At 48.6% G+C, this 15,018-nt stretch overlaps 1 protein-coding gene across 4 annotated transcripts in view; it reads right to left on the reverse strand.

Moving 5' to 3' along the window:
- Positions 1 to 277: 277 nt before the first annotated feature.
- Positions 278 to 15,018, reverse strand: part of SNX27 (sorting nexin 27) — a 64,321-nt gene continuing 49,580 nt past the window's right edge. For 3 of the 4 annotated variants that reach the window (XM_074980700.1, XM_074980702.1, XM_074980704.1), the window contains exons 11-13: positions 14,848 to 14,907; positions 12,371 to 12,433; positions 278 to 7,307 (exon numbers count right to left, since the gene is read on the reverse strand). In XM_074980700.1, coding sequence (XP_074836801.1) covers positions 7,260 to 7,307; positions 12,371 to 12,433; positions 14,848 to 14,907 — 171 coding nt within the window. In that variant the 3' untranslated portion in view covers positions 278 to 7,259. The remainder of the gene's footprint in view (positions 7,308 to 12,370; positions 12,434 to 14,847; positions 14,908 to 15,018) is intronic. The other variant, XM_074980701.1, reaches the window with a different exon arrangement.

Here is a 15,018-nt window from a genome sequence, read left to right on the forward strand (position 1 = left end):
AAGAATAGCAGGGACAGAAAGGAGATGGCAGAATTGGGGGAGCAATTGGGCATCCCTTCCCACTCCCAAGATAACCTAGTTCCAAGGCAGGTGGGGCAGTCGTACAGGCTGTTTCACTGCTCGCTGTCCTCCGCCCCCATACAAGCCCCTTGAACCAGATCAGAGAGATCTCCACAGGTGGACAGTGACCCTCCAGCCCCACCACTTCCCTATCCTTCCCCAGCCTCCCCACCCAATGCAGGCAAAGGGGACCACAGAGGTTTAACTAGTAGTTTCATCAATAAATCAATTTATTTAAAAGAATATGTTACAATTAATTACACTAAGTGACTTTACCAAACAATTTTAGAGTGGTTAGCTCTATAGAACAAGGAATGAAACACTGTTAGCAATCGGGTTTTTGTTTTGTTTTCTTCACATTTCTGAATCACAAAAATCACAAAAAAAAATACAAAAAAAAAATACAAGATGCTGCATGAAAATACAGTTAGAGTTCTCTGAAATAAATTAAAACAAAAAAAAAAAGGGGGGGGTGATTAAAAAAATCTGTAAATTTAGTAGCAGGCATCAGTTCAGGCCCCTCTCCCATCCCCCCCAGCAGGGGGAATCTCCCCCTTACATCAGAAGCTCTGACAGATGTGTTATTGCTGTTATATCTGTTGCTTTCCTTCTATAGATGAGCCTTTGCGTAACACAAACCAATCCAGGGATGGGGTGGAAGAGAGAGGGGCTGAGGCAAGGTATAAAATGCTGAGGAAGGATGAATCAGGGGCACTCAATTGCAGACTCCCTTCCCCCTCCCCAAGCTCAATGTAACACATACACAATGGTCTGTGGCTTTGGCTCTAGGGGAGTTGCTTTGTTGTGCCTGGCCAGGAGCAGTGTTCCCTGTAAGCTGAGCACTTGGGCAGCCGCCCAGGAGAGATTCAAGTGCCGCCCACCTGCTTAGCAGGGCACCCCCAGACAGCAGCATGAGTTTCTGCTGGTGGTGCACATCCACACATGCCTTGGTGCACATAAAATGTATTCTGCACATGGATGTTAAAAATTAGAGGGCATCTTAGGTAAGAGCTTCAAGGAAACCAGACAAAGAACACCCAAATTGGAGCAGTTGGAATCTAAGCTGGGAAAACAAGGACAGTGGCTGGAGAAGGTCACAGGATAAAGCAAACATGACAGTTCAGTGCTCTCAGAGCTGAATTCAGAAACTGATAGTATATCAATGCAGTTTCCCCTAATGCGGTGCTAGAAGACTCTCTCCCATGCGAACTGGGCTTTGGGGACTTGCCAGAGGCAGACAGCAGTAAAGTGCCAGAGGTTCCCCACCTACCTGTCAGGGCAAGCGAGCAAGGGACAAACAAAAGAGGGCTGCAGACCAGCTGGGGGGAGGATGTGCAGGAGCAAGGAAGGGGCCTTACTGTTACTGGGAAGCTACCAAATTGTGTCCACTCGACCTGGCTGAGGAACTGAAGGATCAGCTGGAAACAGATGAGCTTCATGCTGCACCACCTGCCACTTCCCCAAATACCCCCCTGCTTCACAGCTGTGCCCCAGGGCAGCACAATCAGCTGCAACGGGGCAGCACCCAGTAAGCACATAACAGTGTCTTGGTTGGAGTCCTTCAGAACACTAGCAACCAAGCTCCACGCTCTCCGGTCCAGAGTGTTGCAGCCAGAACACAGGATCACTTGGTAAAGTGCAAGGGCTATGGGAGCTTCATACAAATTTGTTCAGCAAAACCAGAACTGACCCCGTGAGCTAAGCTGCTGTCGGCTTTAACAAATGCTTCACCTCCAAGCTGACGGGGGGGGGGAGGAAGAAATCCACAAACTGCTGGGTTTTTACAAATGCACCACTCATCAACTTTGGTTTGCAGACAGCGAAAAGCTTTTGCACAGATACAAATGTCACTTTCCCCTACAGCATTTGGCCATCTAAGCCACTCAAATCAGACGAAGTCACAAATCTGGCTTGGAGTTAGCTTCCCAGCCCTGAAGAGGAGCTCTGTGTAAGCTCAAAAGCTTGTCTCTCACCAACAGAAAATTGATCCACAACAGATAGTAATTCACCCTCCTTGTCTCTATAAACATGGAGCCAACAGAGCAAAAAAAGAAAACCCTGCAGGACAGCAAAGAAGTAATTACCTTGCTTTAACCATCACTTCAAGCCAACAGGATCAGGGGAGAAAGGGAAGCCGAGAAATTTATTTCTTGTCTAATTAAGGCTTCCTCATCAGCTGTATCTTCTACCTATTTAATTCAGAGAGCACTTGAGGAAAACAGTTATACCAAGTTCAACCTGACCTATTTAACCAGTGCTCAGGCAGCCACAGCCCATCAAATGATTGAAAAAAAAAAATCTGAAAAGCAAAGAGTCAGGAAATAGTCTCTGAGTGGTCTGCAGCTCTTTACACGAAGTGACCTGGGCTAAGACATCTAGACAGCCTGTTTATTTCTGATGGCCCAAAAAATGGGACAAATTAAATCAGCAAAGGATTTTTTAAAAAAGGAAGCGGCTATGACAGATTCCCTGTTGCATTTCAAATTTGAACACAATACACAAAAATCTGAACTGGTCTTACAGGCATGGAGCTCTTGCCCCAAACCCTGCACTTTAGCACGCTAAACAAACAGAACAAGGAGCATCTCGAACATCGCTAGAAATGCCACAGCACAGAACAGCTCGTGGTTGTAAAGAATCCAAGTGAATGAGGCTGTTAGTTCTTAAGTCGACTTAGGCTGGTTTATGGCTCTCACTCCACTTTTGGTTTTTCGCATGGGCCCTGCTGCAGAACCTACTCCTGCCAAGGGATTTCCAGCTTCTTTCCAGAAAACTGGAATCTTGGCACCTGTCCTTCCCTAAATCCCATGGATTGAGACGCATCTGGCAACACAATGGATGATTACAGAGCTAGGTGCATGTAAAGGCTCACAAAGAAAGGGGGGGGGGTTGAATGATCTCCCTGCTCCCCAACACTATCCCTGGATTATGAGGAATAAGCAGAAGCAAGTTAAACTTATCACAGTGCATCTCAACAGCGGGGGCGGGGAGCCCGAATAAACTGCAGGCAGTGGAGGAGTTTGGGGAATGTAAGAGTTAAGCATGTAGCGGGGGTGGGGGGGACCTCATGGGGTGAAAACTGCCCATGGAAGCCAGCTCCTTGTCCAGTCACACAGCCAGCGAATTACACCCAATAACCACAATAATTGGTTCTCCAGGCCCAAATGTGGCTCAGTTCTCTGGGGTTCCCTTATTTCCTTCCCAGCAGGAGCATATCTATGCTCCCCAACAGACATTCACAGCCGCAGTGCACACCAATGGGAGCTGATACTGGGAGAACAGGAGCTGCACAGAAGCTGCATTTCTCACAGTACCACAGAGCAAGTCTGAACTCCATTGTAAAGGTTCCTGTTGATCTCAAAGAACAGCCCATCTTAGCACCCTTCAAACAACCTGTTCGGGCTCTCTCCACAGCCTTAGCCAGGTGCTTGGCTGTGTGCAGAGAATGGTTGAAGCCAAGCCTTCACTAGCCAGCCATGCAATGCAGAGCTCTTGGGGTCCAAGCCTCTGACACTGATTGCAGCTGAACACTGAAGATTGAAGAAGTTCCACAAAGCACTCCTGATTCCTGTGACATGCAAACCTCTTGAACTCCTTTGACTTGAGCCGTGGTGAGTAGCCAAGCCCAAGGATCAGAGACCAGGGAGGGACCCAACACAGCGGCTCGGATCTTTACATTGCCTCTGATAAAAACAGAAGGGAATGTATCACCGATCTCTCTAGACACAAGAGAGACTTTGTCAGTAGCTATTCAGTCCAGTGGGTAATTTACGGGAAAAGTCTAATACTGCACATTGACATCATGCCTCCCAGTCAAGGGCCTGAAAAAGTGCTTTACATGGGTGGTTATGAATGCCTCACTCTACTGGTCGGAAAAGTGAGGCACAGAACGGGGACGTGACTTGCTCAAGGTCACCTAGAAAATCAGTGGCAGAGTCAGAAATAGACCACAGGTCTCCTGATTTCCAGCGGCCTCCTTTCACCACCAGAACAAGCTCCCTGCCTCAAATACCAGGAGATTCTCTAAGCTGTAAGTGGGCTTCTGTGCCGGAGAAAACATACTCCAGTGAGCCAGGCTATCGGCCTGTTACTGAACTGGCAGAGGGGCACGAGCCATGCGACCTTCTTCCGTTTCACTTGCTTTCTTCATGGAAGGGACAAGGGATTGGTTCAAAATCTGAAGTGCAGAGCCAATGTGCTCTTGTGAAGGGGGCACCCGCTCAGGCTGATGGGCCAAGATTACCTAACTGACACAGAGAAATACAACATTGGTAGGCAAAGGCTCCCAGAGCACTGGATTCTAAGTTTAAGGCCAAGGTCTGTCCTAAGCAGATGCTGATCCCGCTTCAAAATTATTCCTGAGAGGATGCTGTCTCGCGCTCTAGAGCATTTCCTGGCCTGCAGTTTAAAGAAGCCTCCAGGGTTCATGCCAAGACGCTGAGGCTCAGATCCCACAAGCCTCAAGGGTTGTCCTGCTTTTCTAAAGAGATGGGGTCTCCAAGGTAAGGTTTTATCAAGCCAGCAAGTTAGAGCAAATAGGAAGCATTGCCCATGCCCCAGCTTTGGGTCCATCTTTGCAGCTTCTGAGCTGCACAGGGAACAGGGTGCCCAGCACAGGGAAGAGCTGCCAACTGGCCTAGACTTCCTTCTGAAGACGGTAATGCAATTCCGTTTCTCTCCCCTCTTCTCCTGCTGGCCACACTGACTTCATTTTTTAACCCTCACTTTTAGCCTCTTGAGGTCCCCAGGCTGCCTCTGATGCTCTTCCCGAAGCAGAGGCAGGGCTGTCAGACCTCTCGCCTTGGCTCCCTGTGCTGTGCACCAGCCCTGCCAGCCCAGAAAGCAAGACAAGGGGAGGTGTCTCCTGTGCCACCAAATCCCATAGCAGGACAGAGCTCTGTACAGCTACCATGTCAGCTGGGCCCCATGCTCAGCAGATCAGGTGGCTAGCAAAGGCATCTTTGCCATTAGGTGGGATGGGCGACTCAAGAGTTACCCTCTGGTTCCCAGAGTTCCCAGGCTATCTCAGCACAGGAATCAGTTGCCAAGATACGGGTGGAGGTGGTAAATCAACCTGAGCAGCTACAAGCACGACGAGCGCTCACAAACCAACCTTCTCCAGGGGCTGCCTCCTCAGGTCCTTCAACCTGCGGTGGGCACACTGTGGCCAGTCCTGGCCAACACACCGGTGGGAGGGGGGAATCCAGAACACCCTGGTCTAGATGAGGCCAGAACCCCTTCCCTACAAAAAAGCCTCTGCACTGAAGTGTTCTGAGAAGCTGGAAAGCAGCACCACAACACTAAGTGCTACTTGCTGCGTGTGCAGGAAAAGCGCTATTCCCCAGGCTGTTGCTTGGCTGGCTAGAACAGTTCCAATTCTCAGAGACAGAGCTCTAAAATCCGACCCTGCCCACAAAAGCCACCCTTGCACTGCTGGTCCAGGTCTCCCACACCCCGCCTGGGCTCACGAAGTACTGGCGTTAGCGCTGCATGCAAAAAACACTGCTTCTGCCCTGGAAAGTTGCAAGCAGCAGCCAAAGCCTGTGAGCTCAGGCTCACCCCACCCCAAAGAGAGCTGATCAAGGCACAGGGAAAGCAGCATTTCTGCCCATCCAAGCTGGACAAAGCTGATTCTGCCTTCTGGCTCCCCTTCCTGCACCTCTGCTTCAGGGCCCAACCACGACACCTGAAAAGAAATTCAACCTAAGAGAACTGTGGAGCTGGAGTCAACCTCCCCTACATTGAAATTCGGTGCAGCACCACCATGGTAGGTCAAAACTCTCCTGTCAACCACCCTCACTCCTTGAGGAGTACAGTGGTCAACCACAGGGCTCGATTTAGCATGATCCTACTAGGCACACTAAATCAAACACCAGAAGATTGACCACAGCAGCAATCTTCCACTTAGACTATGTCTACGCTAGGGAAAGAAAGTCAACTGCAGATACACATTTCCAGTTATGGCAATAGCACAGCTAGAATCAATGTATCTGCAGTCGACCTACCTGGCCTTCTTTGCTGCAGATGGGGGAAACTCATCAATCGATGGCAACCCCTGATAGGTGGATTTCGCCTCTCGCTAGTGTAGACATAGCCTTAGCGTAGAGTAGCCCTTAGCCTCCCCAGGGTGAAAGCCCCAGCACAGAGAGCCAGCACAAGGTCTGTGCACCATCCCAGGTCCACTTAATTCTTTAAACTCTGGATGCAGGGGGCCTTCTTACACTGAGAAGAGGCCTTAATCTGGCTCTCCAGCACAGAGGTGAATTTCACTCTTTAGGGCTTGGATCAAAATTTCATGGAGGCCAATGGGAAGACTCCAGCTCAAAACCGATCGTACCACTCTGTGTATGTAATCTCAGCTCTGAACCCGGGGATTTCAGAGTCCCATCAATTACAGCATCATAGCCTTAATGAGCATTTACTCCTGTGAGCAGCCCCATTGATTTTAAACACTGCCTGAGGTCATGATGCAGGACTGGTCTGCCAGTGAACAAAATCCTTCCTCTCCTTGTCCGGTTGGTTCTGGAGCTGGCTAATTTACACACTTCTTAAAAAGGTTCAATGCAAAAAATGAAAAAAAAAAAAGGAAACTAAAAGCTTGTAAACGTGTCAAGGTCCTTAGAGAAGCGAGGTATTCCCCTCTAATGTTTTTTTCTCTTTTTTTCCCCCCCATTAAAGTTGTTCTTAAAAAAACACAATGGATTCAGAGGAAAGATGCGTGTAAAAACACAAGCTTAGAAAAGGTACTGCTGTTGATATGAAATTTTAAAAGAAATATATATATGTATATACGCGTACGGTATTTTGTATATATAACTTTCTTTTCTTTTTTACATACATACATATATATGTCTGAACAGTGCAAATGGATGGCATTTCTATTTCCAGTTGTAAAAAATATAAGCACAGTCCATATTCCAATGAAGGACCCAAGCGAAACAAAAAAAGAAAGACAGAATACCCTTGGCTGGATTTTGTGGGTTGCTGAATAAAGTTTTCCCCTCTTGTCACTCTGATAAGCCTGCTGGTTTTTTCCTAGCTGCTTAATTCCATAACCATGACATTCACAAATGGTATTGTTATTAATAATATTTAGTTGAAGGGCTTTTTAATACAATAACAGAATTTTTTAAATCTTTAAGTGTTAATTTGGGGGGGGCGGGGCGAAGGGAGATTACGTTCTTCAGCGACAGGAGGGGCTAAGTGGCGGCATCTCTCTGCTGTGATCTGGCCATCTGAAAGATATTCTGAAAGAGAAGAAAGGGAAATGAAAAACAAGTTAATTACCATAAGCCTTTGGTTTGATCTAGCAGTCTTGCTGAGCATTAACTCTCTGGGGCAGCCCCATCTGCAGAAAGGTGCATTGAAGTATGGAGGGGCTGGGAGTTGCCCCAGCATCTTTTATAGAGTCCACAGCAAAGCCAAGAACAGACACCTAAGTTTAGTTCCCGTTTCCAGGCTCCTACTTTAAGCATTAGACCCCACCCCGCTGTTAGATCTCACCAATAAACTCCCTCCCACAAGCGAAGGGCTACCAGGGTGAGAAAAACCTGCCCTATAGTGATTGTTCTCCTGGAGTCTATTTATCTTGATTAAAAAACCACTTAGGTGTGTGACTTGATCACTTTCATCCAGTACCCACGTGGGAACACCTATTGCCTTGTGGGCCCTTCAAGCTAGCAGAGAAGAATAACCGAGCCGTGGGATGGAGGCTGAAGCCAGACAGAAAATAGAAGATGTGCATTTCTAGTAGCGAGAGTAACACTGGAATAACTTATCAAGGATCACAGTGGATTCTCCATCACTGACCATTTAAAAATAAAGATTGGATGTTTCCCTAACAGCTCCACCCTAGGAATTTGTACAGGACAGGACTTTGGCCTGTGTTACATGGATATGGGAGGGATCAGATGAGATGAGCAGCAGGTCCCTTCTGGCCTTGCAGCCTCTGCCTATGAAACCTCCAGCAGCTCATGACATCAGCTCTCCTAATGCTCCTCCGTGCTGACTGGCAGCTGCTCCACTAGCTCTGACCTGCCCACCAACCCTCCAAATTCATTCGCCTCATTCTGTACCTGCTGCCTCCTGCACCATTTCAGCTCCGCCAGCACCGCAGGCCCCACTGGCAACTTTTACAGACACATAACCCAATCGAGGGCCTCCCAACAGCACATCCGACTAGAGGCTCACATGCTCACTTCTGACCCAGATAGAACTGCTGAGGGAAAACAACTGGACTCAAGCCAGTGTTCCCTGTAAGCTGAGCACTTGGGTAGTTGCTCAGGAGAGATGCCCATGACGCCCACCTGATTAGCAGAGCACCCACAGCCAGCAGCCTGCGTTTCTATGCTGGTGCACATCTGAACGTGCCTTGGTGCACAGAACAAAATTTATTCCACCCACAGATGTTAAAAATTATGATGGAACCCCATCTCTAACGCACTGCAATATGAAGCCTCCTGGTAAAATCACAAACACATCACCATCATCCTAGGCTTGTCTGAGACCACAGCACTACAGGGGGTGAGAGAGCAGGCAGATCTCCAAACACACACACTGATTTCTTGCCAGTGCTGGGTGCAGAAGTAATTCAGGTACCTGCAGCTCGGGACATGCAAACTTGCAATTCTTTGCTCCAACTGTACGCCCAGCAGCGGCACAAGAGCGTTGATGAATCACACCAACAGCCAATGGTAATTGCTATTGCTAGAAGCAAAGGCTGGAGAACCAGCCCTACAGCAGACACCTCAGGGAAGCTCTGCTTCCCTTGGCCACATGCTGTAAATTAATCCTCCACAGAGCAGGGACGAGGCTTCCCTTCATGGCAGGTGCCTTCACTGAAGCTGCCAGTCAGGTGTTGGTCTCAGGGTAGTATGCTCTGAAGGGAAGGGGGTTATACTCCCCTCCCTCTGGAGGCATAGCCAACCCCGTGCTGGGTTGGCGAGTGGGCACAGGAAGCTAGGCTCTTGAAGGGAATCAGCATCTGGCCTGAAATGGGTGACCACCCACGGGGGGAAACAGACAGACCGTCCCCACCCCTCCGAAGTAGATTCATCTCATGGGAGTCTTTTGAACAAGACTTTTTAACAAACAATGTTCCTAGCTGTGCCAAATGGAGGTGAAACATCCCAAAGAGGAGGGCTTTGCTTCGGGGGCCTTCGTCTAACCCGTTCCCTCCAAATCTCCTGAGCATTGGTACCCATGCTGCCCACTCACAAACCCCACCCAGAGGCGGCTGCATTTCAGTAGCACATGGATTCTTCTCCAAGGAAGCTACAAGTTGCTATGGGAGCCTGCAGAGGGAACAGAAATACAGTTTTCCTCCTAGTCAAAACTGCTTCCCCCTTCCAGAGCTTCTCTACTTCAGTGCTTATCACCAGCATGTTTAAGCCAAGGTTGGGAGAAGGATGGCCCATGGGCCGGATCCAGCCCACAGCCCAGTGGGAACCTTGGGCAGACTCCCTGTCTGCCCTGCCCCCACAGGCTACGCAGCAGCTGGCTGTGGGGGCCATGTACCTCTCTGAGCACCGCCAAGAGCCAAAGCAACAGAGAGAGGCTTTGAGTGCTGCCCCGCCCCCAGCACAAACTCGCGTCTCCCACTGGCCAGTGAGCTGCCTGCCTGTGAAGTATTCCCTTCCCCACCCCCTCCCCCAATGGAGCTTAGAAAAGCACATGGCCTCTGCAGCTGCCACTCTGAGTGGCATACAGGGGCATGGAAGAGAGGGAGCCTGCCTGAGGGACCCGCTCGGCTGCTGGCTGGGAGTTACTGATGGTAAATGCCTCCTGACCCACAGCCTGCCTCTGGCACTCCAGCCCCTCCCTCCTAACCCTCTGCCCCACGTCCTGCAAACATACTCCCTCCCCATACCCTGCACCCCAGTCCCTGGTCACAACCCGCTCGCAGACCCTGCACTCCCTCCTCCAGGTCAGAACCTTTTCCTGCACCCATACCCACTCCCAAACCCCTGCACCCTCTCCTGTACTTCTATTCCCTGCCCCAGGGCATAACCCCCTCCTTCACCCAAACCCCACATTCTCTCTGCACCTCAATCCCCTACCACAAGCTCCCTTCTGCGTCCCACCTCCACCCCAGACCCTGCACCTCTTCCATTAATATCATGGAAAAGTGCAGCCCTTGACCATGTACCAAATTCTTGGAACAGCCCCCATCAAAAGTTATTGCCTACCTCTGGTTAAAGCGCTAATCTCCCTGTGACTGAATTAAACCCACAAGGGGATGTCTAACCACTTGAGCATCACAACCCTCAGGGTACGTCTCCACTGCAGACACATTGAGCCCAGGTGCAGCAAAATCAAACTCTGGGAGATCTACTGCAGCACGTCGATCTTTGTGTAAGTACAGATTAGCCCTGAGTCTCACAGCCCAGATCAGCTGACTTAGGCTCACAGGGTTTGGGCTGTGGGGCTAAAAACAGCCATAGAGATGCTGGGGCTAGAGCCAGGTCTCTGGGTCCTTCCCTCTTTCCCAGGTTTCAGACAGAGCTGGAATGTCTATGTTACGATCTCCTTTCTAGACATAGTATTGAGAACATTCTACAGCGGTCACCATAGCAAATCTAACATTTAGCACTGGGCTGGAATTCTCACTGCCCCGCATTTGTGACAGCCCACGTTCTGAGCAGAAGAAACACAGCATGTCCCACGTAAACTAACTACAGTGACATTTAAGGGCAGGCACCGGAACTCTTTAAATGCCAATTACAAAGAGAAGTTGCATTTTTGGGTTGCTTTGGCTGTTTAAGACACTTGATGCCTTAGGTTAGGATCTAAGCATGATTAAGTGGACATCACTGGACAGAAATACAAGAACATCTGGAATCTTAGCAAAGGGAATTCTCCCAAGCCGAGTGCAGTAAAGACAGAAGGAGAATTGCATGGAAGAAAAACATTGTTAGCAATTTTTACAGGCCAACTGATCCATTATGGAAATTCCATGATGCTAATTGTGTCCCCCCTACCCCCACCCCTGCACATATGGAATAGGCCATAGCAGTCTGCAGAGACTTCACTTGGCAAGATTTCTGGCACATACAGATGCAAGTCAACAGCATGGGCTTATGCAGAAACAGATGCTGCAACCAGACACAGTTGGAGAGGAGGGACAGAGTCGAGTGCTTACAGAGATACTGCAGGTGGCTTTTATTTCAGCCCCATAAACTGAAGGAGTCCAAGGCAGCTAGATGGAGTTTGGTGCTCACTGGAGAGCCCTCACCTGAACTCATCCACCCTCCATCCTCAAGAGCATTGGGGAAGCAACAGGCGATAAGGAGTCAGAGGCTGCCCTGCAGGAGCCTTAGGGCTCAGCAGAAAGACTGGAGATTAACCTCTGGCCATAGTGTAAACAGGGCAGAGAAAGGGTGAGGGCAGGTCGTGAGGGCAGTTGCAAGGAGTATCGGGGTTGACAGGGATGCCCTGAATGTTTGATTTAGTGCATCCTGACTATCATGTGTTAAACTGAATTCCGGAAGATCAACATCTGGGGCCTCCATCTTCCTGTAAGTATGGACATGCCCTGAGAGTTTGATCAGCACAGCTCTGTCGGATGGGGAGAGAGGTTCACACCGCTGACTGACAAAACCACCCAGTTTACATTCTAAGCATAAATCAGGTTTAAGATATAACACCCCAGTCAGGCAATGGAAACTTCCTGAGATCATCTCAGGCTAAAGGTTTAAATCTCTCTGTAGAACCAGTGAGAAATGCTTCCATGTTACTGCTGAGCAGCAGCGTGCCTTTGCTTAACAGATTCAGCAACACAAGATGGTTTCCCTCCCCACCATTCGATTAACCCTTCAATTACTGAGATGAAAAAGTGACCAGGACTTGCCCATGAAGCAGAACCAGCACGCCCCTCCAGAAGTACCAAGGGAAAAGCTGACCTGGAGTTTGAGGTTAGTGTTTGGGCCTTTAAAGAAATTGCAAAGTACAAAAAAAAAAAGTCCTCCTTTATCGCTCCCTTCTGACCCTCCTTTTCCCATCATCTAGGAATGGAAAAAGCTTCATAGGTAAAGTCTCATTCCAGGTCCTCCAAAGATTGCCAATGTCCAGCACACATGAGCACTAAATATTTCCACTGTAAGGAAACACTTCTTAGAGCAGCATGACAGTCTCTCCCCAGCTTAGAGCAGCAGGTAACATTCTCCTTTAAGGACAAGCTGTCACTGTTATAAACACTATTCTACACTGTCAGGAACTGGAATGGAGAACCCAAAGGTAAGTAGTAAGTCCGCAGCACAGCGATCAAAGCGACTCAGAGAGCATGAAGGCTGTTTGCTTCCACCCCGGTTACCTTGCTGCACATATTGTCTTTACTGATGTTCTTGTTATCCTTGTCTGTTGCTTCCTCCTCCACCTTTACAAGAAAAAAAATATAAAGGACATAAATAAAAACTGATGGGGAGGGGGGCTAAATTTCTATTTCTATGTCATTATAGGAGTAATTCAGGGACAGGGTTTGGGAGGCAGATCCCAAGGCAATGAAATCCAAATGCCTATTCTGTCAGGACTGACTGACCCAGGATCAGACCAGTGTTTATCACGTGCTCAACCATGGCTGCAGCTAGCGTTGCTCTGACTGGGGCAGAGGTGAGAAAAAGCACCCAAAAAGCTACTGAAGTAAAAGTACAGCTACTGGGGGAAGACGGGGTGTAATTAAGTCAAAATATCCTTCTGGAAACCTACCTGAGTAAAAGTACAAAAATGTAATTAAGTAAGAGTCGAGGTAGCCACCTGGAAAACTACTTGAGTTAAAGTGCAGACATGTCATGTCTGTTGTAACTCAAGTATCCAGAAACAGAAGGCAGCCGTCCCATGGAAATCCATGGGCACTTCTGTATACTTGAACACAATAAAGATGTGATATGCCTACACTTTTACTCAAGTAGTTTTCCAGGCGGCTACCTTGACTTTTACTTAATTACACACACATCCCCACCCCCAAGCAGCAGTATTTTTACCCAAGTAACTTTTCGGGTACTTTTCCCACCTCTGGACATGAGGTACAGAAAGAGATGCTAATGTTTGGACTTAGCCCATGGAGCAGATTGGTATTCCCCAAGCAGAAGACAAACAGGCGGTCCTGACAGAGCACTGCCCAGTGCAGACTTGAACAACACAGATGGAGCTAGACGTCTGTACACACTGACTGAAGTGCCTCTTCTTCCCCTCGCTGAATTCCTTTTGTGCCATGTCATTACGTGTGATCAAGAGCCAAATATCCTGCCAGCCACCACGGAGAATGCTGCCTCCAGGAAATCCACCTGTGTAGGCCTGGCTGTGTATAAATGAGAGCTTTCCAGACTGCCAGGGCATATTCACATACCAGCCTCAGATCTCTGGGATAGAGGAGCCCACACAAACAAAAGCACCTCAGTCCTTACAGAAATAAGTATCCACTCCAGGCCCATCTGGAGGTCAACAGGCAGTTTGTGGCACCTAACAGTGATCTAATAAGGAAAATGATCAAGAGGCTACAGAAGTGACAGAGCTGATCGTTACCAGGAAAGGGTTACACAGAGGAGTTTAGCAGCACATAACAGACCACGGCATCCTAAGCAGATATCTGTCGTCTCAGAGCCAACTCACTGGGGCCACTTTGCCAGCTACTTTCTTCTGCCATCTCACTGTTGCCCTGCAGTTAGCCATAGCAGGAAGCTGTACCATGGGATGCAAAGCCTGGCTAGAGTCCCACAGGGATAGGGAAACTCTGGCAAGTGAATGGGGACGAGATAAACCTCTTCTCTAAGGAGCAGGAGAAGATGAAGAGATACATACAGTAGGAGCAGAAAGCAACGAATACAAAGAAGTGAACAAGCAACAGGTGAATAGTAACTGAGCTAATCTATATACTATCAAAACAAAAAAGCAGTCCAGTAGCACTTTAAAGACTAACAAAATAATTCATTAGGTGATGAGCTTTCGTGGGACAGACCCACTTCTTCAGATCAACAATTGTTGATCTGAAGAAGTGGGTCTGTCCCACGAAAGCTCATCACCTAATGAATTCTTTTGTTAGTCTTTAAAGTGCTACTGGACTGCTTTTTTGTTTTGAAAGCAACAGGTGGGGTGAACTTATCTGCGAAGGACTCCTTGGCTTGGACATAAGCCCCAGTATTAGCCAGAGTGGCATTTAAAAAATGAATAATTACCAAGAGGACACCACGACATACACATTCTGGACAGGCACCTATGGCTGGGATTCCAAGCTTAATTAAAGAGAATACTTTGCACTTCTACAGAGTTTTCTCCTGTAGAACATCAAAGCACTTTATGAACAACTGAGTAGTCGTCTTACCCCTCCCGAGGGAGAGATTTTCCTCTCTCCTTCTAACAGATCAGGCGATTAAGGCAAAGGAGTGACTTGCCCAAAGCGTCTCTGCCAGCCACTTGCAAAGGTGGGGGGTTTGACTACCCTAGTCCCATACACGCACATCACCGCCTCTTCAAAAGGAGTTATGCTGCACAAAGAACGAGAGGACCAGGGCCCAGGAATCCTTCCTGACACCCAGTTCCCTGTTTTAGTTACACTCTAAAGTTCTCATCCAACAGCTGCACATAAAACCCAGCAGCACCTTCCAGGTGCCCACTCCCAGAAACCAGGAGTTCATCCCTGCTACCAGCTTCCACCGCCCTAAGCACTACACAATGCTCCCCTCCCGCCTTTGGGCGGCAAGCCGGTATTGCAAACAAGTGCGAAGACGTGGCAGGAAAGGGTTCTCTCCACTCACAAATGTACTAAGCCATTTCTGTGCTGTTATAGGATCTTACCTCCTTCCTCCACTTGAGCTCACAGAACACCCGCTCAAAGCACTCGTGCATGTAGTTGAACTGCAAAGACAAAGCAGCCTTCTCTCAGGTTGACATAATACACAATAGTGCTGCACTGCCCTGAGACAACAGTCCATTCGCGAGCAGGGCTGGAGTAAGAAGCTGTCCACT

This window comes from Carettochelys insculpta, chromosome 30 (genome assembly GCF_033958435.1).
Source record: "Carettochelys insculpta isolate YL-2023 chromosome 30, ASM3395843v1, whole genome shotgun sequence".
Taxonomy (NCBI): Eukaryota; Metazoa; Chordata; order Testudines; family Carettochelyidae; genus Carettochelys; species Carettochelys insculpta.